This window comes from Engystomops pustulosus, unplaced genomic scaffold (genome assembly GCF_040894005.1).
Source record: "Engystomops pustulosus unplaced genomic scaffold, aEngPut4.maternal MAT_SCAFFOLD_123, whole genome shotgun sequence".
Lineage (NCBI taxonomy): Eukaryota > Metazoa > Chordata > Amphibia > Anura > Leptodactylidae > Engystomops > Engystomops pustulosus.
In genome coordinates, this window is record NW_027285004.1 from 142,124 (window position 1) to 163,618 (window position 21,495).

Genomic DNA, 21,495 nt, shown 5'->3' on the forward strand with positions numbered 1-21,495 from the left:
TAGAAAGTTTTCTCGTGACACATAAAATTTAAGTGATATTGTACTTCATGTCCGTTAAGTTTTGCCAAATTTTGTGTTTCGTTCTGAAAAAAAGTGAAAAGTTTGTAAAAATTCTTCATTTTCCAAGTTTGAAATGTTCTGGTTTCCAGACAAGATGTAAAACTACCCAAAAAGCTTGATAATTAACATTTACAGAATGTCTGCTTTATGTTAGGACGCATAAAATATCATCCCGTCACTTTTCTAGAATGTTATGAGGCGCAGAACTTTAGGTGCCATTTTTCTCATTTTCATGAAAATTACCAAAACTCACATTTTGAGGGACAACTGAAGTGACTGAGGCCTAAATAATAGTAAAGCCCCATAAATGACCCCACTACAAGAAACTTCACCCCTCAACGTATGTAAAACAAGTCCTATTAAAGGGTTAATAAAGTTAAGTGTTTCACATGGGTTAAAACAATTTGGCCTAAATGAATAGAATTTTTTTGGAAAATACATAGTTTCTAAATTGCAGGTCCATAACTGACATTTTCAGAATGTATTAAATGATAGGACTGCTGTACGGGGGGCGCACGGCCGGGGATAGGATGAATGGAGGCGCCGTGTACAGCAGATTTGTATTGTCACATTGTACGACCTATACATTTTTATTTTTTTTGGTAATGCAAACATATGAGGCTTATTATGTACGTAATGAGATACAATGTATAGATAATAAAATCTCATGAATAAGCTATAGACCCCCCTAAATGAATTAACTATTTCAAGGGGGACACAAAAAAATCATCAATTTTTATTTTGGATTTTTAGCATCCCCCCCCCCCCCCGCTCAGCGTCACGTAAAAATAATATTTTATCTTTATAAATGAGGTATCACCGCAATCGTAGTGACCAGAGAATAGAGTTTTTCTTATCTTTGCTCAATTTTCCTGAGCAAAACCAATATTGGAGAATATCGCATTGTTTTTACTATTGACAACTTTTCAGGGTCATAACTTCTGTATTTTTCTTTTGTCAGATCTGGTTGAGGGCTTATTTTTTGCGAAAACAGTTGTTCTTTTCAGTCGTATCATATTAGGGAACGTAACTTTTTTTGATCATTTTTTAGAACATTTTTTTGTGATGTGTTTGATGAAAAATTGTATATTACGGGAAGTTTTTCGAGTTTTTTTTTTTTTTTTTTACGTAGTTCACCGAGCGGGTTAAATATTGATTTAGATTTATTGTACAGATTGATACGGACGCGGTGATGCCAAATATGTACGTGTTTTTGTGTTTTATTTACTTTATTTGCATTTTATGTGTTACTGGGGAGATAATTATATCATTATGGGAGTTTTCTTTTATCTATATAATAGAAAATGTAAAAAAAAAAAAATTATTTTACTTCTTGGCTTGAATAAGCGATCATCCGATCGCTTATTCATGCCTTTACACTGCAATACACTATACACTGCAATACAAGTGTAAGTAACTGAGCATGCTCAGTTACACACAGCCGGGTCCTGCCAGGAGGCGGAACCCGGCACAGAGAGGAGCTGACAGCCCCGGGGCAGCGGCAGGAGGGATCGGATGCCCCGGTAAGCACACCGGGGGAGTCCGATCCACGGGACACACACTTGCACGCTGCGGTCATGCTTGACCGCGGCGTGTAAGGGGTTAAACACCCGGGATCGGAGTTTGTCTGATCCCGGGTGTTAGTGCCGGGTCTGGGCCGTGATATCACAGCCCGACACCGGCACCAGCGAGACCATTAAGGGGTTAAAAAGCCGACTCCCAAACACAGCATATAGTGCCAGCAAACATTGGCGTTCAGCCAGACGTCCTACTCACAGAACCAGGGATATGGAACGCTTTTCAGCCTCTGCCATCTTGTTCCCATAGACCTCAGCAGACAGCGACTACACCGCGCTCTTATACCTGCTGCCTACGTCTGACGTCATCTTCCGTGGCCCGTCCCTTGGCCGTGACGCTGAGGTCTCTGACGTCAGTTCCGGCAAAACTGGAAGTGACGTCGCGCATTGAGGAGGCGCTCGCTATGTGCCGGCTGCCACGGACGAGCCGTAGAGCGGATGGCAACCGGAGCCTGAGGACCCCAAGTAGGACTCCCTAAAGAGGCCGGACGAGGGAAGCCCCGGGGGAACAGGCACCCACCAGGGGTACGAGATTCCACCTCCCCCCCCCTGGAGGAGAGAGGTTTACTCTCAATCCTATCCCTGTAGGACAGGAAAAACACTGGTGGGAGGTTGAGGGTGGGGCCTCTTAATGCTCTCAATTTCCTGTCCCTACAGAGGAAGGGCAAGCAACCTCCAGGGGGACGACATGGAAAATATCATCACTTTTTTCACTGCATTTAACCCTGTAACGGAAAAAAGCGCCAATGTCGCAAACGGCACTTTGCCATTTTGAAAAATCAATAAAGTGATCAAAAGGTCGTGTAGTCCGAAAAATCGAAGCATTGAAAAGTTCAGAAGTCGCAGATGACACCGCCCACAGCTCCGGGCACTGAAGAATGAAATGTATTAGCGCCAGAAGATGGGTTAGGGTAGAAAAACATAAAACCGATACAAATGTGTCATTCCTGTAATCGCACCCACCCAAATAATAAAGTAGACCTGTCATTTTGGGCCGCACAGTGAAAGCCGCAAGATCCAAGCCCACAAGAAAACCGCGCAAATATGTTTTACGTATTTTCCCGCTTCCCAGGATTTGGTGCAGATTATTAAATTCCATCTCTAAGAAGTGCAATTTATTACACAGAAAACAAGCCCTCGCACAGCTCTGCACATGGAAAAATAAAGGGCCTGGTCCTTAAAGGGTTAATATACTAATGAGAAGCCTCATACCGAATACAAGTGGAATACAATCAGTGTCCACTACAATTGGTCATTCCTCCACTTCATATGGTGAATATTTTACCATCTAATAAATATGCAGACGATTCTATTTAACCCTTTGTCTTTAGGGATACAAAGCTGCAAGGCCAAATATTCCAGAAATCGGAGAGCGGCGGTTCTTGTCCATTGCTTCCTCCGTGTGATGCCCCAGGCTTTCCATCCCATGTCTAGTAGATATAGAAAGGCGGACAAGGAGAGACCAAAAAGCGCTCAGAGTAGTAAGGTCGTAGGCTGTGGTGCTGTTTAGGAGAGGTGGAGAGAGGCTCACCGGATTTGGTTGTGCTGTATTAGGCACAACTCTAATGAAGGTGAAAGGGTTGATATTTCCTGGTGCTGCCTGTAGACAAGGGTCGTCGAGACACGGTTGCCAAACCGATTTGTAAGCGTAGTCAGTAGTACAGGAAGGATACTTGTCTTACGTCGGCGCACACAGATACGTCAAATGCACAAGATGGATCCAATATAAGGGGGGTATTTTTATTCGGTATCTTAGGAACACAACGCGTTTCGGAGTCTAATATGACTCCTTTATTAAGTGGGTAGATACTGCAGCGCGGGTGAAGATAGGATTCCCCAGAGCTCTGGGGAATCCTATCTTCACCCGCGCTGCAGTATCTACCCACTTAATAAAGGAGTCATATTAGACTCCGAAACGCGTTGTGTTCCTAAGATACCGAATAAAAATACCCCCCTTATATTGGATCCATCTTGTGCATTTGACGTATCTGTGTGCGCCGACGTAAGACAAGTACCCTTCCTGTACTAATGTCTAGTAGATGACACAGATGCAGCTCATATGTTCCCTATACGTGGGACGAGCACGGCTACAACCGGACCCCACACACCAAAGAATTCATACAGCCGGTCCACATACAGGGGTCACAATCCACAATCCCCATCTACATGTGCAGTGTAGATGGTCAGAGCAGGAGCCCCATAGGGTGTGAATAATGGATACACCTGTCCTGTGGATTCCCTGTGCCGGGCCCGTCCATAGCACATTGTGGCCCCAGTATTCAGCAGCACCGGTACCAGGGCCTGTACTACAGAGGGACGAAGCCTCACAATAAAATACTCACAGCAGCTTTATGGCATTTTCTTTATTATGTACAGAAGACACCGCTACAATTATCCAAGTTTTGTAGCCAATTCCTTGGCCTTGGCCTTTTCCAGCTTTGCGATTCTGGCCACGGACTTGGGTCCCAAGATGCCTCCTCCCCAGTGACGGCGAATCTGTGGAGGGAAATAAAGTCACCATGATCAGAGGATCCAGAACAACTCAAGGGGGCACAAACTTCTGCACATGGAGAATTGCTCAGGGTTAAAAAGCTCAAATTAAACCTTCATTGTCCATCAGGTGAAGAAATTCAGACATCATTGCAATTCAGCTGCCCCCTCCCCCACATCAAGCTCCCAATATCATCCAAGACATTCAGGACCAGAGCCGAGTCCGGGCCCACAATCCTGTCCCCCAGCACCGAGGGGTAGTGAGGCTCAGGTCACACCTACACAGGAAAGAACCTAAACTCTCCCATTCATGTTCTAGAACATCGGGCAACCGATAACAGAAGCCAAATCTGTCACCTCTGCACATGGTAAGAGGCTGGGACTGAGCAATGGATGTGCTCAGCTGCTGCGCTATGGAAGGGGGAGCAGAACCTGCCAGGTGTGACCTGAGCCTTACTCTGCCGGCTACAGGGTGCAGCCATCTTACCTCATCGTGTCTGTCATTGTAGTTGGTCTTGACGGCCTCCACCAGTTTGGCGAGCGCGGCCTTATCCTCACTGCGGAAGGAAAACACAGGTCAGACGTGTTCAGCCACAGGACAGGGCAGGGCACAGCCACCGCTTCTGCAGCTCAGGGTTAAAAAGCTCATAAGACCACACAGTGACATTCAGGTGAAGAAATTCTCAACATCATTGCAGAGAAGCCAGAAAGCCGACAGCAGAGAAATGTCACCAACTTACGGGTTCACTTGTGTGAAGGCGACGCTGGTGCAGGTCTTCCTGTGGACCAGGCGGCCCAGCCTGGCCTTGCCCTTCACAATGCAGTAGGGGACTCCCATCTTCCGGCAGAGAGCAGGCAGGAAAACAACCAGCTGCAAAGAGAACATGGGGTGAGTGGTGGGCACCGGGCAGAGCACAGGGTGACCCGGGGGCACAAGGCACAGAGCCCCAGGAGCAGAGCACAGGGTGACCCGGGGGCACAAGGCACAGAACCCCAGGGGCAGAGCACAGGGTGACCCGGGGGCACAAGGCACAGAGCCCCAGGAGCAGAGCACAGGGTGACCCGGGGGCACAAGGCACAGAACCCCAGGAGCAGAGCACAGGGTGACCCGGGGGCACAAGGCACAGAGCCCCAGGAGCAGAGCACAGGGTGACCCGGGGGCACAAGGCACAGAGCCCCAGGAGCAGAGCACAGGGTGACCCGGGGGCACAAGGCACAGAGCCCCAGGAGCAGAGCACCCAGGAGCAGAGCACAGGGTGACCCGGGGGCACAAGGCACAGAACCCCAGGGGCAGAGCACAGGGTGACCCGGGGGCACAAGGCACAGAGCCCCAGGAGCAGAGCACAGGGTGACCCGGGGGCACAAGGCACAGAGCCCCAGGAGCAGAGCACCCAGGAGCAGAGCACAGGGTGACCCGGGGGCACAAGGCACAGAGCCCCAGGGGCAGAGCACAGGGTGACCCGGGGGCACAAGGCACAGAGCCCCAGGAGCAGAGCACAGGGAGACCCGGGGGCACAAGGCACAGAGCCCCAGGAGCAGAGCACAGGGAGACCCGGGGGCACAAGGCACAGAGCCCCAGGAGCAGAGCACAGGGTGACCCGGGGGCACAAGGCACAGAACCCCAGGGGCAGAGCACAGGGTGACCCGGGGGCACAAGGCACAGAGCCCCAGGAGCAGAGCACAGGGTGACCCGGGGGCACAAGGCACAGAACCCCAGGAGCAGAGCACAGGGTGACCCGGGGGCACAAGGCACAGAACCCCAGGAGCAGAGCACAGGGTGACCCGGGGGCACAAGGCACAGAGCCCCAGGAGCAGAGCACAGGGTGACCCGGGGGCACAAGGCACAGAGCCCCAGGAGCACAAGGCACAGAGCCCCAGGAGCAGAGCACAGGGTGACCCGGGGACACGTAAAGGATGAGCAGGGGCATCAGACCTCAGGGCGAGCCAGGGCACCAGGAGCGGAGCTGGGAAGTGCTCAGGGTTAAAAAGCTCAAAATCACTCTTCACAGTGAATCAGGTGAAGAAATTCACACATCACAGCACATTCCGCTCTCCGCAGGGGTGCACAAGTCCCAAGCCCAAAGCTCCTGTATGCCAGCTACACATGGATGCACATCGTACCTCAATGGGGTCCACATCATGAGCAATGACAACCAGCTGGGCCTTCTTGTTCTCCACCAGGGTGGTCACCGTATTGACACCTGAAAAAAGGAGGGATTAGCTCTGAGGGTCTCCGCCAGGACCCTCCCCCTGGGTACAGCCTGGTGTCTCATACCTGCCCTGATCACTGGGGGTCTCTTGGTTGGGACATCTCCTTTGCCAGCAGCCTTCTGTTCAGCCCGGGCCAGCAGCCGTTTCTTCTTCTCTTGCTTGGTCTCGGGTCGGTACTTGTGGGCCAGTTTTAAGAGCTGAGTGGCTAAAAATAGAAGCCAGTCAGAGGGGGACGGGGGGCGGAGAGCTGCAGGGCAGCGAGGCCAGAGCATCAGAGATCTTGGTGGAAGAGTGTAATCACAGCTTCTCAGATAGCAAATATCAGACATCATGTGCACAACACCACAGCGCCCCCCAAACCAGCGCACCCCACCACTCACCCGTCTGCCGGTCCAGGGCCTGGGTAAACTGATTGATGGCAGGAGGAACCTTGAGACGTTTATACAGGATGGACCTCTGGCGCTGGAGCCGGATGTAGCGGGGCCATTTAACAAAGCGGGTGAGATCCCTTTTGGGTTGGATGTCCTGACCTGCAAGAGAACAGGAAGGAGTTAATATAGCAAATGAACCCACCCAGCTCCACCCCCCCCCCACTGCCGGCTCCTCTCCCTACCAGAGCCGCTGCCCCCCACCACCACCACTGCCGGCTCCTCTCCCTACCAGAGCCGCTGCCCCCACCACCACTGCCGGCTCCTCTCCCTACCAGAGCCGCTGCCCCCACCACCACTGCCGGCTCCTCTCCCTACCAGAGCCGCTGCCCCCCACCACCACTGCCGGCCCTTCTCCCTACCAGAGCCGCTGCCCCCCACCACCACTGCCGGCTCCTCTCCCTACCAGAGCCGCTGCCCCCACCACCACTGCCGGCTCCTCTCCCTACCAGAGCCGCTGCCCCCCCACCACCACTGCCGGCCCTTCTCCCTACCAGAGCCGCTGCCCCCGCCCCACCACTGCCGGCTCCTCTCCCTACCAGAGCCGCTGCCCCCCACCACCACCGGCTCCTCTCCCTACCAGAGCCACTGCCCCCCACCACCACCACTGCCGGCTCCTCTCCCTACCAGAGCCACTGCCCCCCACCACCACCACTGCCGGCTCCTCTCCCTACCAGAGCCGCTGCCCCCACCACCACTGCCGGCTCCTCTCCCTACCAGAGCCGCTGCACCCACCACCACCGCCGGCTCCTCTCCCTACCAGAGCCGCTGCCCCCCACCACCACCGGCTCCTCTCCCTACCAGAGCCGCTGCCCCCCACCACCACTGCCGGCTCCTCTCCCTACCAGAGCCGCTGCCCCCCACCACCACTGCCGGCTCCTCTCCCTACCAGAGCCGCTGCCCCCGCCCCACCACTGCCGGCCCTTCTCCCTACCAGAGCCGCTGCCCCCACCACCACTGCCGGCCCTTCTCCCTACCAGAGCCGCTGCCCCCCACCACCACTGCCGGCTCCTCTCCCTACCAGAGCCGCTGCCCCCCACCACCACTGCCGGCTCCTCTCCCTACCAGAGCCGCTGCCCCCGCCCCACCACTGCCGGCTCCTCTCCCTACCAGAGCCGCTGCCCCCCCCCCACCGCCGGCTCCTCTCCCTACCAGAGAAGCTTCCACCCACACCACTCACCAATGCCAAAGTTCTTTGGCCTCTTCTCGAACAGGGGATTCACCACCTTCTTCACCTCAACCTTCTTGACCACAGCCGGGGCCGGAGCCACCTTCTTCCCCTTGGCCTTCTTTCCTTTAGGCTGCAGGACAAGAGATCATGAGCGCACACACAGGCACGGCCCCCCCAAGCATGCACCCAGTACAAAGCACCCAACAACACTCCCCAGCGTGGCGCAGCACCCATGCCCCCCCCCCCCCCAATCATAGTGCAGCACCCATTCCGGATCCCGGCACCCCCATCATGGCGCAGCACCCATGCCGAACCCTAGTGCCCCCCCATCATGGCGCAGCACCCATGCCGGACACCGGCACCCCCATCAGGGCGCAGCCCCCAGTACCCCCTCTATCAGGGCGCAGCACCCACGTCAGACCCCAGTACCCCCCCTATCATGGCGCAGCTCCCATGCAAGACCCCAGTACCCCCCCTATGAGGGCACAGCACCCATACCAGACCCCAGTACCCCCCCTATGAGGGCGCAGCACCCATGCCAGACCCCAGTACCCCCCCTATGAGGGCGCAGCACCCATGCCAGACCCCAGTACCCCCCCTATGAGGGCGCAGCACCCATGCCAGACCCCAGTACCCCCCTATCATGGCGCAGCTCCCATGCAAGACCCCAGTACCCCCCCTATGAGGGCACAGCACCCATACCAGACCCCAGTACCCCCCCTATGAGGGCGCAGCACCCATGCCAGACCCCAGTACCCCCCTATGAGGGCGCAGCTCCCATGCCAGACCCCAGTACCCCCCCTATGAGGGCGCAGCTCCCATGCCAGACCCCAGTACCCCCCTATCATGGCGCAGCTCCCATGCCAGACCCCAGTACCCCCCTTTGAGGGCGCAGCACCCATACCAGACCCCAGTACCCCCCCTATGAGGGCGCAGCACCCATGCCAGACCCCAGTACCCCCCCTATGAGGGCGCAGCACCCATGCCAGACCCCAGTACCCCCCCTATGAGGGCGCAGCACCCATGCCAGACCCCAGTACCCCCCCTATGAGGGCGCAGCACCCATGCCAGACCCCAGTACCCCCCCTATGAGGGCGCAGCACCCATGCCAGACCCCAGTACCCCCCCTATGAGGGCGCAGCACCCATGCCAGACCCCAGTACCCCCCCTATGAGGGAGCAGCTCCCATGCCAGACCCCAGTACCCCCCTATCATGGCGCAGCTCCCATACCAGACCCCAGTACCCCCCCTATGAGGGCACAGCACCCATACCAGACCCCAGTACCCCCCCTATGAGGGCGCAGCACCCATGCCAGACCCCAGTACCCCCCCTATGAGGGCGCAGCTCCCATGCCAGACCCCAGTACCCCCCCTATGAGGGCGCAGCACCCATGCCAGACCCCAGTACCCCCCCCTATGAGGGCGCAGCTCCCATGCCAGACCCCAGTACCCCCCTATCATGGCGCAGCTCCCATGCCAGACCCCAGTACCCCCCTTTGAGGGCGCAGCACCCATACCAGACCCCAGTACCCCCCCTATGAGGGCGCAGCACCCATGCCAGACCCCAGTACCCCCCCTATGAGGGCGCAGCTCCCACGCCAGACCCCAGTACCCCCCTATCATGGCGCAGCTCCCATGCCAGACCCCAGTACCCCCCTTTGAGGGCGCAGCACCCATACCAGACCCCAGTACCCCCCCTATGAGGGCGCAGCACCCATGCCAGACCCCAGTACCCCCCCTATGAGGGCGCAGCACCCATGCCAGACCCCAGTATCCCCCCTATGAGGGAGCAGCTCCCATGCCAGACCCCAGTACCCCCCTATCATGGCGCAGCTCCCATGCCAGACCCCAGTACCCCCCTATCATGGCGCAGCACCCACGCCAGACCCCAGTACCCCCCTTTGAGGGCGCAGCTCCCATGCCAGACCCCAGTACCCCCCTTTGAGGGCGCAGCACCCATGCCAGACCCCAGTATCCCCCCTATGAGGGCGCAGCACCCATGCCAGACCCCAGTATCCCCCCTATGAGGGAGCAGCTCCCATGCCAGACCCCAGTACCCCCCTATCATGGCGCAGCTCCCATGCCAGACCCCAGTACCCCCCTATCATGGCGCAGCACCCACGCCAGACCCCAGTACCCCCCTTTGAGGGCGCAGCTCCTATGCCAGACCCCAGTACCCCCCTTTGAGGGCGCAGCTCCCACGCCAGACCCCCCGCGGCATCAGTGATCTTGGTGGCTGAGTGTAATCAGAGGCTCAGATAGCAAATATCCGTCACATCATCTGCCCCCGCGCCCTCCCTCCCGGGTCACAGAGCAGGAGCGCGGCCTCACACTCCCGCAGCCCCGGGCACCAGTAATACCGGCAGGGACAGAGGCTGCGGCCTGCACCAGACACCGCTCACGGGAGCAGAGCGGCTCCGGACACCGCATACCGGAGGATGGAGCCGGATACACAGAGCGCACGAGCAGCGACCACTCACCATGGCGGACGGGAGCCGAGAAAGGAAGACAAAGGCATTGTGGGTAATATTTGTATGCTCCTCCAAATATCGCGACACCCGGGACGAGAAGACGCGATTTGAGAGGTGACCGGAGACAGGACAGCGCCCTCTGGAGGCTCCAGGCAGAAATAACGACTCACTGGCCAATAGCGCGTTACCGGACACCTCGAATAGCCAATCAGAGCGCAGCAAGGCGACGCCGAGCTTCCTGTGCGCCACGGTGAGAGACACAACCGAACCCGGAGATCTGTACAGTGTAGAGGCTGGGTATGGAGGAGATCAGTACAGTGTAGAGGCTGGGTATGGGGGAGATCAGTACAGTGTAGAGGCTAGGTATGGGGGAGATCAGTACAGTGTAGAGGCTGGGTATGGGGGAGATCAGTACAGTGTAGAGGCTGGGTATGGGGGAGATCAGTACAGTGTAGAGGCTGGGTATGGGGGAGATCAGTGCAGTGTAGAGGCTGGGTATGGAGGAGATCAGTACAGTGTAGAGGCTGGGTATGGGGGAGATCAGTACAGTGTAGAGGCTGGGTATGGAGGAGATCAGTACAGTGTAGAGGCTGGGTATGGGGGAGATCAGTGCAGTGTAGAGGCTCGGTATGGGGGAGATCAGTACAGTGTAGAGGCTGGGTATGTATGGGGGGGGGAGATCAGTACAGTGTAGAGGCTGGTATGGAGAGATCGTACAGTGTAGAGGCTGGGTATGGGGAGATCAGTACAGTGTTAGAGGCTGGGTATGGAGGAGATCAGTACAGTGTAGAGGCTGGGTATGGGGGAGATCAGTACAGTGTAGAGGCTGGGTATGGAGGAGATCAGTACAGTGTAGAGGCTGGGTATGGAGGAGATCAGTACAGTGTAGAGGCTGGGTATGGAGGAGATCAGTACAGTGTAGAGCTGGGTATGGGGGAGATCAGTACAGTGTAGAGGCTGGGTATGGAGGAGATCAGTACAGTGTAGAGGCTGGGTATGGAGGAGATCAGTACAGTGTAGAGGCTGGGTATGGGGGAGATCAGTACAGTGTAGAGGCTGGGTATGGGGGAGATCAGTACAGTGTAGAGGCTGGGTATGGAGGAGATCAGTACAGTGTAGAGGCTGGGTATGGGGGAGATCAGTACAGTGTAGAGGCTGGGTATGGGGAGATCAGTACAGTGTAGAGGCTGGGTATGGAGGAGATCAGTACAGTGTAGAGGCTGGGTATGGAGGAGATCAGTACAGTGTAGAGGCTGGGTATGGAGGAGATCAGTACAGTGTAGAGGCTGGGTATGCAGGAGATCAGTACAGTGTAGAGGCTGGGTATGGGGGAGATCAGTACAGTGTAGAGGCTGGGTATGGAGGAGATCAGTACAGTGTAGAGGCTGGGTATGGAGGAGATCAGTACAGTGTAGAGGCTGGGTATGGGGGAGATCAGTACAGTGTAGAGGCTAGGTATGGGGGAGATCAGTACAGTGTAGAGGCTGGGTATGGAGGAGATCAGTACAGTGTAGAGGCTGGGTATGGGGGGAGATCAGTACAGTGTAGAGGCTGGGTATGGGAGGAGATCAGTACAGTGTAGAGGCTGGGTATGGGGGAGATCAGTACAGTGTAGAGGCTGGGTATGGGGGGAGATCAGTACAGTGTAGAGGCTGGGTATGGGGGAGATCAGTACAGTGTAGAGGCTGGGTATGGGGGGAGATCAGTACAGTGTAGAGGCTGGGTATGGAGGGAGATCAGTACAGTGTAGAGGCTGGGTATGGGGAGATCAGTACAGTGTAGAGGCTGGGTATGGGGGGAGATCAGTACAGTGTAGAGGCTGGGTATGGGGGAGATCAGTACAGTGTAGAGGCTGGGTATGGGGGAGATCAGTACAGTGTAGAGGCTGGGTATGGGGGAGATCAGTACAGTGTAGAGGCTGGGTATGGGGGAGATCAGTACAGTGTAGAGGCTGGGTATGGGGGGAGATCAGTACAGTGTAGAGGCTGGGTATGGAGGAGATCAGTACAGTGTAGAGGCTGGGTATGGAGGAGATCAGTACAGTGTAGAGGCTGGGTATGGAGGAGATCAGTACAGTGTAGAGGCTGGGTATGGGGGAGATCAGTACAGTGTAGAGGCTGGGTATTGGGGGAGATCAGTACAGTGTAGAGGCTGGGTATGGGGGGAGATCAGTACAGTGTAGAGGCTGGGTATGGGGGGAGATCAGTACAGTGTAGAGGCTGGGTATGGGGGAGATCAGTACAGTGTAGAGGCTGGGTATGGAGGAGATCAGTACAGTGTAGAGGCTGGGTATGGGGGGAGATCAGTACAGTGTAGAGGCTGGGTATGGAGGAGATCAGTACAGTGTAGAGGCTGGGTATGGAGGGAGATCAGTACAGTGTAGAGGCTAGGTATGGGGGAGATCAGTACAGTGTAGAGGCTGGGTATGGAGGAGATCAGTACAGTGTAGAGGCTGGGTATGGGGGGAGATCAGTACAGTGTAGAGGCTGGGTATGGGAGGAGATCAGTACAGTGTAGAGGCTGGGTATGGGGGAGATCAGTACAGTGTAGAGGCTGGGTATGGGGGGAGATCAGTACAGTGTAGAGGCTGGGTATGGGGGAGATCAGTACAGTGTAGAGGCTGGGTATGGGGGGAGATCAGTACAGTGTAGAGGCTGGGTATGGAGGAGATCAGTACAGTGTAGAGGCTGGGTATGGAGGAGATCAGTACAGTGTAGAGGCTGGGTATGGGGGGAGATCAGTACAGTGTAGAGGCTGGGTATGGAGGAGATCAGTACAGTGTAGAGGCTGGGTATGGGAGGAGATCAGTACAGTGTAGAGGCTGGGTATGGAGGAGATCAGTACAGTGTAGAGGCTGGGTATGGGGGGAGATCAGTACAGTGTAGAGGCTGGGTATGGGGGGAGATCAGTACAGTGTAGAGGCTGGGTATGGGGGGAGATCAGTACAGTGTAGAGGCTGGGTATGGGGGAGATCAGTACAGTGTAGAGGCTGGGTATGGGGGAGATCAGTACAGTGTAGAGGCTGGGTATGGGGGAGATCAGTACAGTGTAGAGGCTGGGTATGGGGGAGATCAGTACAGTGTAGAGGCTGGGTATGGAGGAGATCAGTACAGTGTAGAGGCTGGGTATGGAGGAGATCAGTACAGTGTAGAGGCTGGGTATGGAGGAGATCAGTACAGTGTAGAGGCTGGGTATGGAGGAGATCAGTACAGTGTAGAGGCTGGGTATGGGGGAGATCAGTACAGTGTAGAGGCTGGGTATGGAGGAGATCAGTACAGTGTAGAGGCTGGGTATGGAGGAGATCAGTACAGTGTAGAGGCTGGGTATGGGGGAGATCAGTACAGTGTAGAGGCTGGGTATGGGGGGAGATCAGTACAGTGTAGAGGCTGGGTATGGGGGGAGATCAGTACAGTGTAGAGGCTGGGTATGGGGGAGATCAGTACAGTGTAGAGGCTGGGTATGGAGGAGATCAGTACAGTGTAGAGGCTGGGTATGGGGGGAGATCAGTACAGTGTAGAGGCTGGGTATGGAGGAGATCAGTACAGTGTAGAGGCTGGGTATGGAGGGAGATCAGTACAGTGTAGAGGCTGGGTATGGAGGAGATCAGTACAGTGTAGAGGCTGGGTATGGAGGAGATCAGTACAGTGTAGAGGCTGGGTATGGGGGGAGATCAGTACAGTGTAGAGGCTGGGTATGGAGGAGATCAGTACAGTGTAGAGGCTGGGTATGGAGGAGATCAGTACAGTGTAGAGGCTGGGTATGGGGGAGATCAGTACAGTGTAGAGGCTGGGTATGGAGGAGATCAGTACAGTGTAGAGGCTGGGTATGGGGGGAGATCAGTACAGTGTAGAGGCTGGGTATGGGGGGAGATCAGTACAGTGTAGAGGCTGGCACTGTGTTGGGGGGGGGGGGGGTATGGTCCTGGCTGGCGCTGTGCGGGGGTGGTACCGGTACACCCCGGGGTCTGAGTGCCTCCTCCTTGCAGGGTCGGGATGGCGCAACAGCGGGGGGTGGTACCGGTACACTCCGGGGTCTGAGTGCCTCCTCCTTGCAGGGTCGGGATGGCGCAGCAGCGGGGGGTGGTATGGTCCCGGCTGGCGCTGTGCGGGGGGTGGTACCGGTACACCCCGGGGTCTGAGTGCCTCCTCCTTGCAGGGTCGGGATGGCGCTGTGCGGGGGGTGGTACCGGTACACCCCGGGGTCTGAGTGCCTCCTCCTTGCAGGGTCGGGATGGCGCAACAGCGGGGGGTGGTACCGGTACACTCCGGGGTCTGAGTGCCTCCTCCTTGCAGGGTCGGGATGGCGCAGCAGCGGGGGGTGGTATGGTCCCGGCTGGCGCTGTGCGGGGGGTGGTACCGGTACACCCCGGGGTCTGAGTGCCTCCTCCTTGCAGGGTCGGGATGGCGCTGTGCGGGGGGTGGTACCGGTACACTCCGGGGTCTGAGTGCCTCCTCCTTGCAGGGTCGGGATGGCGCTGTGCGGGGGGTGGTACCGGTACACCCCGGGGTCTGAGTGCCTCCTCCTTGCAGGGTCGGGATGGCGCTGTGCGGGGGGTGGTACCGGTACACCCCGGGGTCTGAGTGCCTCCTCCTTGCAGGGTCGGGATGGCGCAGCAGCGGGGGGTGGTATGGTCCCGGCTGGCGCTGTGCGGGGGTGGTACCGGTACACCCCGGGGTCTGAGTGCCTCCTCCTTGCAGGGTCGGGATGGCGCTGTGCGGGGGGTGGTACCGGTACACCCCGGGGTCTGAGTGCCTCCTCCTTGCAGGGTCGGGATGGCGCAACAGCGGGGGGTGGTACCGGTACACTCCGGGGTCTAAGTGCCTCCTCCTTGCAGGGTCGGGATGGCGCAGCAGCGGGGGGTGGTATGGTCCCGGCTGGCGCTGTGCGGGGGGTGGTACCGGTACACCCCGGGGTCTGAGTGCCTCCTCCTTGCAGGGTCGGGATGGCGCTGTGCGGGGGGTGGTACCGGTACACTCCGGGGTCTGAGTGCCTCCTCCTTGCAGGGTCGGGATGGCGCTGTGCGGGGGGTGGTACCGGTACACCCCGGGGTCTGAGTGCCTCCTCCTTGCAGGGTCGGGATGGCGCTGTGCGGGGGGTGGTACCGGTACACCCCGGGGTCTGAGTGCCTCCTCCTTGCAGGGTCGGGATGGCGCAACAGCGGGGGGTGGTATGGTCCCGGCTGGCGCTGTGCGGGGGTGGTACCGGTACACCCCGGGGTCTGAGTGCCTCCTCCTTGCAGGGTCGGGATGGCGCAGCAGCGGGGGGGGGTATGGTCCCGGCTGGCGCTGTGCGGGGGGTGGTACCGGTACACCCCGGGGTCTGAGTGCCTCCTCCTTGCAGGGTCGGGATGGCGCAGCAGCGGGGGGTGGTATGGTCCCGGCTGGCGCTGTGCGGGGGGTGGTACCGGTACACCCCGGGGTCTGAGTGCCTCCTCCTTGCAGGGTCGGGATGGCGCAGCAGCGGGTGCTACCGCAGAGTAAGGAGACGTTACTACAGTCCTACAACAAGAGGCTGAAGGACGACATCAAATCCATCATGGACAACTTCACCGAGATTGTGAAGACCTCCAGGGTGAGAGCCGCGGGGGGGGTGGAAGTCGCCCGCATGACCCTCCTTACTCATATTTGTCTTTTTGGGGTCAGATAGAGGAAGAACATCAGGTCAGCCGCTCCACACAGGGGGAGCAGGACAACTACGAGATGCACGTCCGCGCAGCCAACATAGTAAGTACAGAAGCAGAGGCAACCTTCATCACCCTGTCACATAGTATCTGCAGCATGTTATAGAGCAAGAGGAGCTGAGCACATTGTACATAGTGTCCTATCTGCAGGCAGCATGTTATAGAGCAGGAGGAGCTGAGCACATTGTACATAGTGTCCTATCTGCAGGCAGCATGTTATAGAGCAGGAGGAGCTGAGCACATTGTACATAGTGTCCTATCTGCAGGCAGCATGTTATAGAGCAGGAGGAGCTGAGCACATTGTACATAGTGTCCTATCTGCAGGCAGCATGTTATAGAGCAAGAGGAGCTGAGCACATTGTACATAGTGTCCTATCTGCAGGCAGCATGTTATAGAGCAGGAGGAGCTGAGCACATTGTACACAGTGTCCTATCTGCAGGCAGCATGTTATAGAGCAGGAGGAGCTGAGCAGATTGTATGTAGTGTCCTATCTGCAGGCAGCATGTTGTAGAGCAGGAGGAGCTGAGCACATTGTACATAGTGTCCTATCTGCAGGCAGCATGTTATAGAGCAGGAGGAGCTGAGCACATTGTACATAGTGTCCTATCTGCAGGCAGCATGTTATAGAGCAGGAGGAGCTGAGCACATTGTACATAGTGTCCTATCTGCAGGCAGCATGTTATAGAGCAGGAGGAGCTGAGCACATTGTACATAGTGTCCTATCTGCAGGCAGCATGTTATAGAGCAGGAGGAGCTGAGCACATTGTACATAGTGTCCTATCTGCAGGCAGCATGTTATAGAGCAGGAGGAGCTGAGCACATTGTACATAGTGTCCTATCTGCAGGCAGCATGTTATAGAGCAAGAGGAGCTGAGCACATTGTACATAGTGTCCTATCTGCAGGCAGCATGTTATATAGCAGGGGGAGCTGAGCACATTGTACATAGTGTCCTATCTGCAGGCAGCATGTTATAGAGCAGGAGGAGCTGAGCACATTGTACATAGTGTCCTATCTGCAGGCAGCATGTTATAGAGCAGGAGGAGCTGAGCACATTGTACATAGTGTCCTATCTGCAGGCAGCATGTTATAGAGCAGGAGGAGCTGAGCACATTGTACATAGTGTCCTATCTGCAGGCAGCATGTTATAGAGCAGGAGGAGCTGAACACATTGTACATAGTGTCCTATCTGCAGGCAGCATGTTATAGAGCAGGAGGAGCTGAGCACATTGTACATAGTGTCCTGCTCTATAACATGCTGCCTGCAGATAGGACACTATGTACAATGTGCTCAGCTCCTCCTGCTCTATAACATGCTGCCTGCAGATAGGACACTATGTACAATGTGCTCAGCTCCTCCTGCTCTATAACATGCTGCCTGCAGATAGGACACTATGTACAATGTGCTCAGCTCCTGCTGCTCTATAACATGCTGCCTGCAGATAGGACACTATGTACAATGTGCTCAGCTCCTCCTGCTCTATAACATGCTGCCTGCAGATAGGACACTATGTACAATGTGCTCAGCTCCTCCTGCTCTATAACATGCTGCCTGCAGATAGGACACTATGTACAATGTGTTCAGCTCCTCCTGCTCTATAACATGCTGCCTGCAGATAGGACACTATGTACAATGTGCTCAGCTCCTCCTGCTCTATAACATGCTGCCTGCAGATAGGACACTATGTACAATGTGCTCAGCTCCCCCTGCTATATAACATGCTGCCTGCAGATAGGACACTATGTACAATGTGCTCAGCTCCTCTTGCTCTATAACATGCTGCCTGCAGATAGGACACTATGTACAATGTGCTCAGCTCCTCCTGCTCTATAACATGCTGCCTGCAGATAGGACACTATGTACAATGTGCTCAGCCCCTCCTGCTCTATAACATGCTGCCTGCAGATAGGAGGGGCTGAGCACATTGTACATAGTGTCCTATCTGCAGGCAGCATGTTATAGAGCAGGAGGAGCTGAGCAGATTGTACATAGTGTCCTATCTGCAGGCAGCATGTTATAGAGCAGGAGGAGCTGAGCACATTGTACATAGTGTTCTATCTGCAGGCAGCATGTTATAGAGCAGGAGGAGCTGAGCACATTGTACATAGTGTTCTATCTGCAGGCAGCATGTTATAGAGCAGGAGGAGCTGTGCACATTGTACATAGTGTCCTATCTGCAGGCAGCATGTTATAGAGCAGGAGGAGCTGAGCACATTGTACATAGGGTCCTATCTGCAGGCAGCATGTTATAGAGCAGGAGGAGCTGAGCACATTGTACATAGTGTCCTATCTGCAGGCAGCATGTTATAGAGCAGGAGGAGCTGAGCACATTGTACATAGTGTCCTATCTGCAGGCAGCATGTTATAGAGCAGGAGGAGCTGAGCACATTGTACATAGTGTCCTATCTGCAGGCAGCATGTTATAGAGCAGGAGGAGCTGTGCACATTGTACATAGTGTCCTATCTGCAGGCAGCATGTTATAGAGCAGGAGGAGCTGTGCACATTGTACATAGTGTCCTATCTGCAGGCAGCATGTTATAGAGCAGGAGGAGCTGAACACATTGTACATAGTGTCCTATCTGCAGGCAGCATGTTATAGAGCAGGAGGAGCTGAACACATTGTACATAGTGTCCTATCTGCAGGCAGCATGTTATAGAGCAGGAGGAGCGGAGCAGATTGTACATAGTGTCCTATCTGCAGGCAGCATGTTATAGAGCAGGAGGAGCTGTGCACATTGTACATAGTGTCCTATCTGCAGGCAGCATGTTATAGAGCAGTAGGAGCTGAGCACATTGTACATAGTGTCCTATCTGCAGGCAGCATGTTATAGAGCAGTAGGAGCTGAGCACATTGTACATAGTGTCCTATCTGCAGGCAGCATGTTATAGAGCAGGAGGAGCTGAGCAGATTGTACATAGTGTCCTATCTGCAGGCAGCATGTTATAGAGCAGGAGGAGCAGAGCAGATTGTACATAGTGTCCTATCTGCAGGCAGCATGTTATAGAGCAGGAGGAGCTGAGTACATTGTACATAGTGCCCTATCTGCAGGCAGCATGTTATAGAGCAGAAGGAGCTGAGTACATTGTACATAGTGTCCTATCTGCAGGCAGCATGTTATAGAGCAGAAGGAGCTGAGCACATTGTACACAGTGTCCTATCTGCAGGAAGCATGTTATAGAGCAGGAGGAGCTGTGCACATTGTACATAGTGTCCTATCTGCAGGCAGCATGTTATAGAGCAGAAGGAGCTGAGTACATTGTACATAGTGTCCTATCTGCAGGCAGCATGTTATAGAGCAGGAGGAGCTGAGCACATTGTACACAGTGTCCTATCTGCAGGAAGCATGTTATAGAGCAGGAGGAGCTGAGCACATTGTACATAGTGTCCTATCTGCAGGCAGCATGTTATAGAGCAGGAGGAGCTGAGCACATTGTACATAGTGTTCTATCTGCAGGCAGCATGTTATAGAGCAGGAGGAGCTGAGCACATTGTACATAGTGTCCTATCTGCAGGCAGCATGTTATAGAGCAGGAGGAGCTGTGCACATTGTACATAGTGTCCTATCTGCAGGCAGCATGTTATAGAGCAGGAGGAGCTGAGCACATTGTACATAGTGTCCTATCTGCAGGCAGCATGTTATAGAGCAGGAGGAGCTGAGCAGATTGTACATAGTGTCCTATCTGCAGGCAGCATGTTATAGAGCAGGAGGAGCTGAGCACATTGTACATAGTGTCCTATCTGCAGGCAGCATGTAATAGAGCAGGAGGAGCTGAGCACATTGTACATAGTGTCCTATCTGCAGGCAGCATGTTATAGAGCAGGACTGCGGCCTTGGGGGTGATGGTGCCTCTTGTGTGTTCCCAGGTGCGGGCTGGAGAGTCGCTCATGAGGCTGGTGTCTGATTTGAAGCAATATCTCATCCTGAACGACTTCCCTTCTGTGAATGAGGCCATTAACCAGCGCAACCAGCAGCTCCGCGCCCTGCAGGACGAGTGTGACAAGAAGCTCATCTCCCTGCGGGACGAGATCGCCATAGACCTCTATGAACTCGAAGAGGAATATTACTCCTCCAGGTACAAATAGGCGCATCTGGAGGTGCCGCGGCATAGGAGGGGTCACACTGCATTTATGTCATTGGATAAAAAGTTCTTTTTTTTAGATTTTGTGCTGTGATTTTATTTTTTCGGATGTGATGAGCAGCACTGGGTGCGGGGTGTATGCGGGGTCCCCTGTTCTGCTGATCGCAGGGGGTCTGTATAGATGGTGGGGGAGGGGAGACCCCATAGAGAAGCCTAGAAGCTGGCTCGCTGCTTGTGTCCTCCTGTCACTCCTGCTCTGCTGATGATTCTTAATGCTTTGCTTCTGTCTTGCTTTCTTGCCTTCTTCTTGCTGCCGGGACGCTGCTGCTGCTTTACCTCTTGTGTTGTAAGCTCCAGTGTGTGTGAGCCCGGCCACCTCCCGCTGTGCCAAGCGTACTGGACCGGTCCTGACTCCTCGCCTCAGGATCCCTCCACCACCATGATAACGGCGGTCCCGTCCGAGCACACGTCTGCCCCCGCTGCGGTCCAGGCATCTGCACACGTGAACGGACATGGAGTGAGCGCGCCGGAGCACAGCTGAGCCGGCTCCTAGTCTTATTATTGTATGGTCTCCGCAGCCATAGGTCATACAGCAGATGGCGGAGGATATCGGGGTGCACACTGTCCCCCCACATCTCATTCTACTTGTTAACCTAAAATAAAGTTCTTGCCTGGTTTCTGTTGTTTTTCTGGTGCTGTTGGGGTGCAGAGAGGCCTGTGGGACGCAGGGGGGAGGGTTTAACTCCTTCATGACGCAGCCCAGTGACTGTGAGACATTGTAGTTTATCTCCGTTGTATCATTTTGCTGATCAGTTACATTTGTTGGGGGGTAAAAATTCAATTTTCAAAGTTACAAATGTTCGACTTTTTAGGCAAATTATATTTTTTGTGGAAAACTTCTGCCTTTGGTCTTGTTTTTATTTGTTTTTTGTTTCCTTTGGTTTTAAGGACGTGGGAAGGTTCCAAGTTTCAGGAGCTACTTCTAAATTTTCAAGAGATTTGAAGAAACACCCCCAAAAATCATTTCTAGGGGGTGTCCGCAGTATAGCAATACCCCATATGGGGCAATAATTTACAGGCTGGGCACAGGGCTAAGCATCCATGGAAGTGGGATAAGCCCCAAGGCAGGACCCTGCTCCCGCAATAAATGCAATGAAACTATGGATTATGTTGCATCCTTTGGAGGTTTTGAATTTTGCACTAATAAAAAAAAAATTATTGAAGTTTCCCACGAGCCGGACACCCAGGTATAGAGCACGCACAGCGGGGAGCGCCGTGCTCAGCAGGGAGGATGGTGCCGCTTCCTGTACTGGTACCTGGTATAGG

The 21,495-nt window shown here is 55.0% G+C and overlaps 2 protein-coding genes and 5 non-coding genes across 10 annotated transcripts; 1 reads left to right on the forward strand and 6 right to left on the reverse strand.

Moving 5' to 3' along the window:
* Positions 1–3,985: 3,985 nt before the first annotated feature.
* RPL7A (ribosomal protein L7a) lies at positions 3,986–10,540 on the reverse strand. Of its 2 annotated transcripts, none has more exons than XM_072131700.1 (8): positions 10,418–10,540; positions 7,947–8,067; positions 6,719–6,868; positions 6,403–6,543; positions 6,249–6,328; positions 4,868–4,998; positions 4,615–4,684; positions 3,986–4,133 (listed from the first exon to the last, which is right to left on the reverse strand). In XM_072131700.1, exons 1-8 carry the CDS (start codon positions 10,418–10,420, stop codon positions 4,029–4,031), a joined length of 801 nt encoding a protein of 266 aa, XP_071987801.1. In that variant the 5' UTR covers positions 10,421–10,540; the 3' UTR covers positions 3,986–4,028. The 2 variants fall into 2 exon arrangements, with proteins under 2 accessions (XP_071987801.1, XP_071987800.1); XM_072131699.1 differs by having other exon boundaries at positions 10,298–10,422.
* Positions 4,211–4,283, reverse strand: LOC140108387 (small nucleolar RNA SNORD36). The gene has a single exon (XR_011851044.1). It is a non-coding gene; the product is annotated as a small nucleolar RNA SNORD36 (small nucleolar RNA).
* Positions 4,753–4,825, reverse strand: LOC140108389 (small nucleolar RNA SNORD36). Its single transcript, XR_011851045.1, has one exon. It is a non-coding gene; the product is annotated as a small nucleolar RNA SNORD36 (small nucleolar RNA).
* On the reverse strand, positions 6,098–6,170 carry LOC140108390 (small nucleolar RNA SNORD36). The gene has a single exon (XR_011851046.1). It is a non-coding gene; the product is annotated as a small nucleolar RNA SNORD36 (small nucleolar RNA).
* LOC140108392 (small nucleolar RNA SNORD24) lies at positions 6,606–6,675 on the reverse strand. Its single transcript, XR_011851048.1, has one exon. It is a non-coding gene; the product is annotated as a small nucleolar RNA SNORD24 (small nucleolar RNA).
* Positions 10,154–10,223, reverse strand: LOC140108391 (small nucleolar RNA SNORD24). The gene has a single exon (XR_011851047.1). It is a non-coding gene; the product is annotated as a small nucleolar RNA SNORD24 (small nucleolar RNA).
* An 8-nt stretch (positions 10,541–10,548) lies between the features above and the next one.
* On the forward strand, positions 10,549–21,069 carry MED22 (mediator complex subunit 22). Of its 3 annotated transcripts, none has more exons than XM_072131701.1 (5): positions 10,549–10,658; positions 15,850–15,979; positions 16,051–16,131; positions 19,955–20,163; positions 20,521–21,069. In XM_072131701.1, the coding sequence occupies exons 2-5, from the start codon at positions 15,857–15,859 to the stop codon at positions 20,708–20,710; spliced, it is 603 nt and encodes a 200-aa protein (XP_071987802.1). In that variant the 5' UTR covers positions 10,549–10,658; positions 15,850–15,856; the 3' UTR covers positions 20,711–21,069. The 3 variants fall into 3 exon arrangements, with proteins under 3 accessions (XP_071987802.1, XP_071987804.1, XP_071987803.1); XM_072131702.1 differs by lacking the exon at positions 10,549–10,658 and adding an exon at positions 10,659–10,705; XM_072131703.1 differs by lacking the exon at positions 20,521–21,069 and having other exon boundaries at positions 19,955–20,173.
* The last annotated feature ends 426 nt before the right edge of the window (positions 21,070–21,495 follow it).

Coding starts and splice junctions, on each gene's coding strand:
- MED22 (XM_072131701.1), top strand. CDS start 15,857: ATGGCGCAGCAGCGGGTGCTACCGCAGAGTAAGGAGACGTTACTACAG. Junction 16,132..19,954: donor ACGTCCGCGCAGCCAACATA/GTAAGTACAGAA, acceptor GTGTGTTCCCAG/GTGCGGGCTGGAGAGTCGCT. Junction 20,164..20,520: donor GAGGAATATTACTCCTCCAG/GTACAAATAGGC, acceptor TTGTGTTGTAAG/CTCCAGTGTGTGTGAGCCCG.
- RPL7A (XM_072131699.1), bottom strand. CDS start 10,420: ATGGTGAGTGGTCGCTGCTCGTGCGCTCTGTGTATCCGGCTCCATCCT. Junction 6,869..7,946: donor GCCAAAGAACTTTGGCATTG/GTGAGTGGTGTG, acceptor GTTCTCTTGCAG/GTCAGGACATCCAACCCAAA. Junction 4,685..4,867: donor GCCTTCACACAAGTGAACCC/GTAAGTTGGTGA, acceptor TTCCTTCCGCAG/TGAGGATAAGGCCGCGCTCG.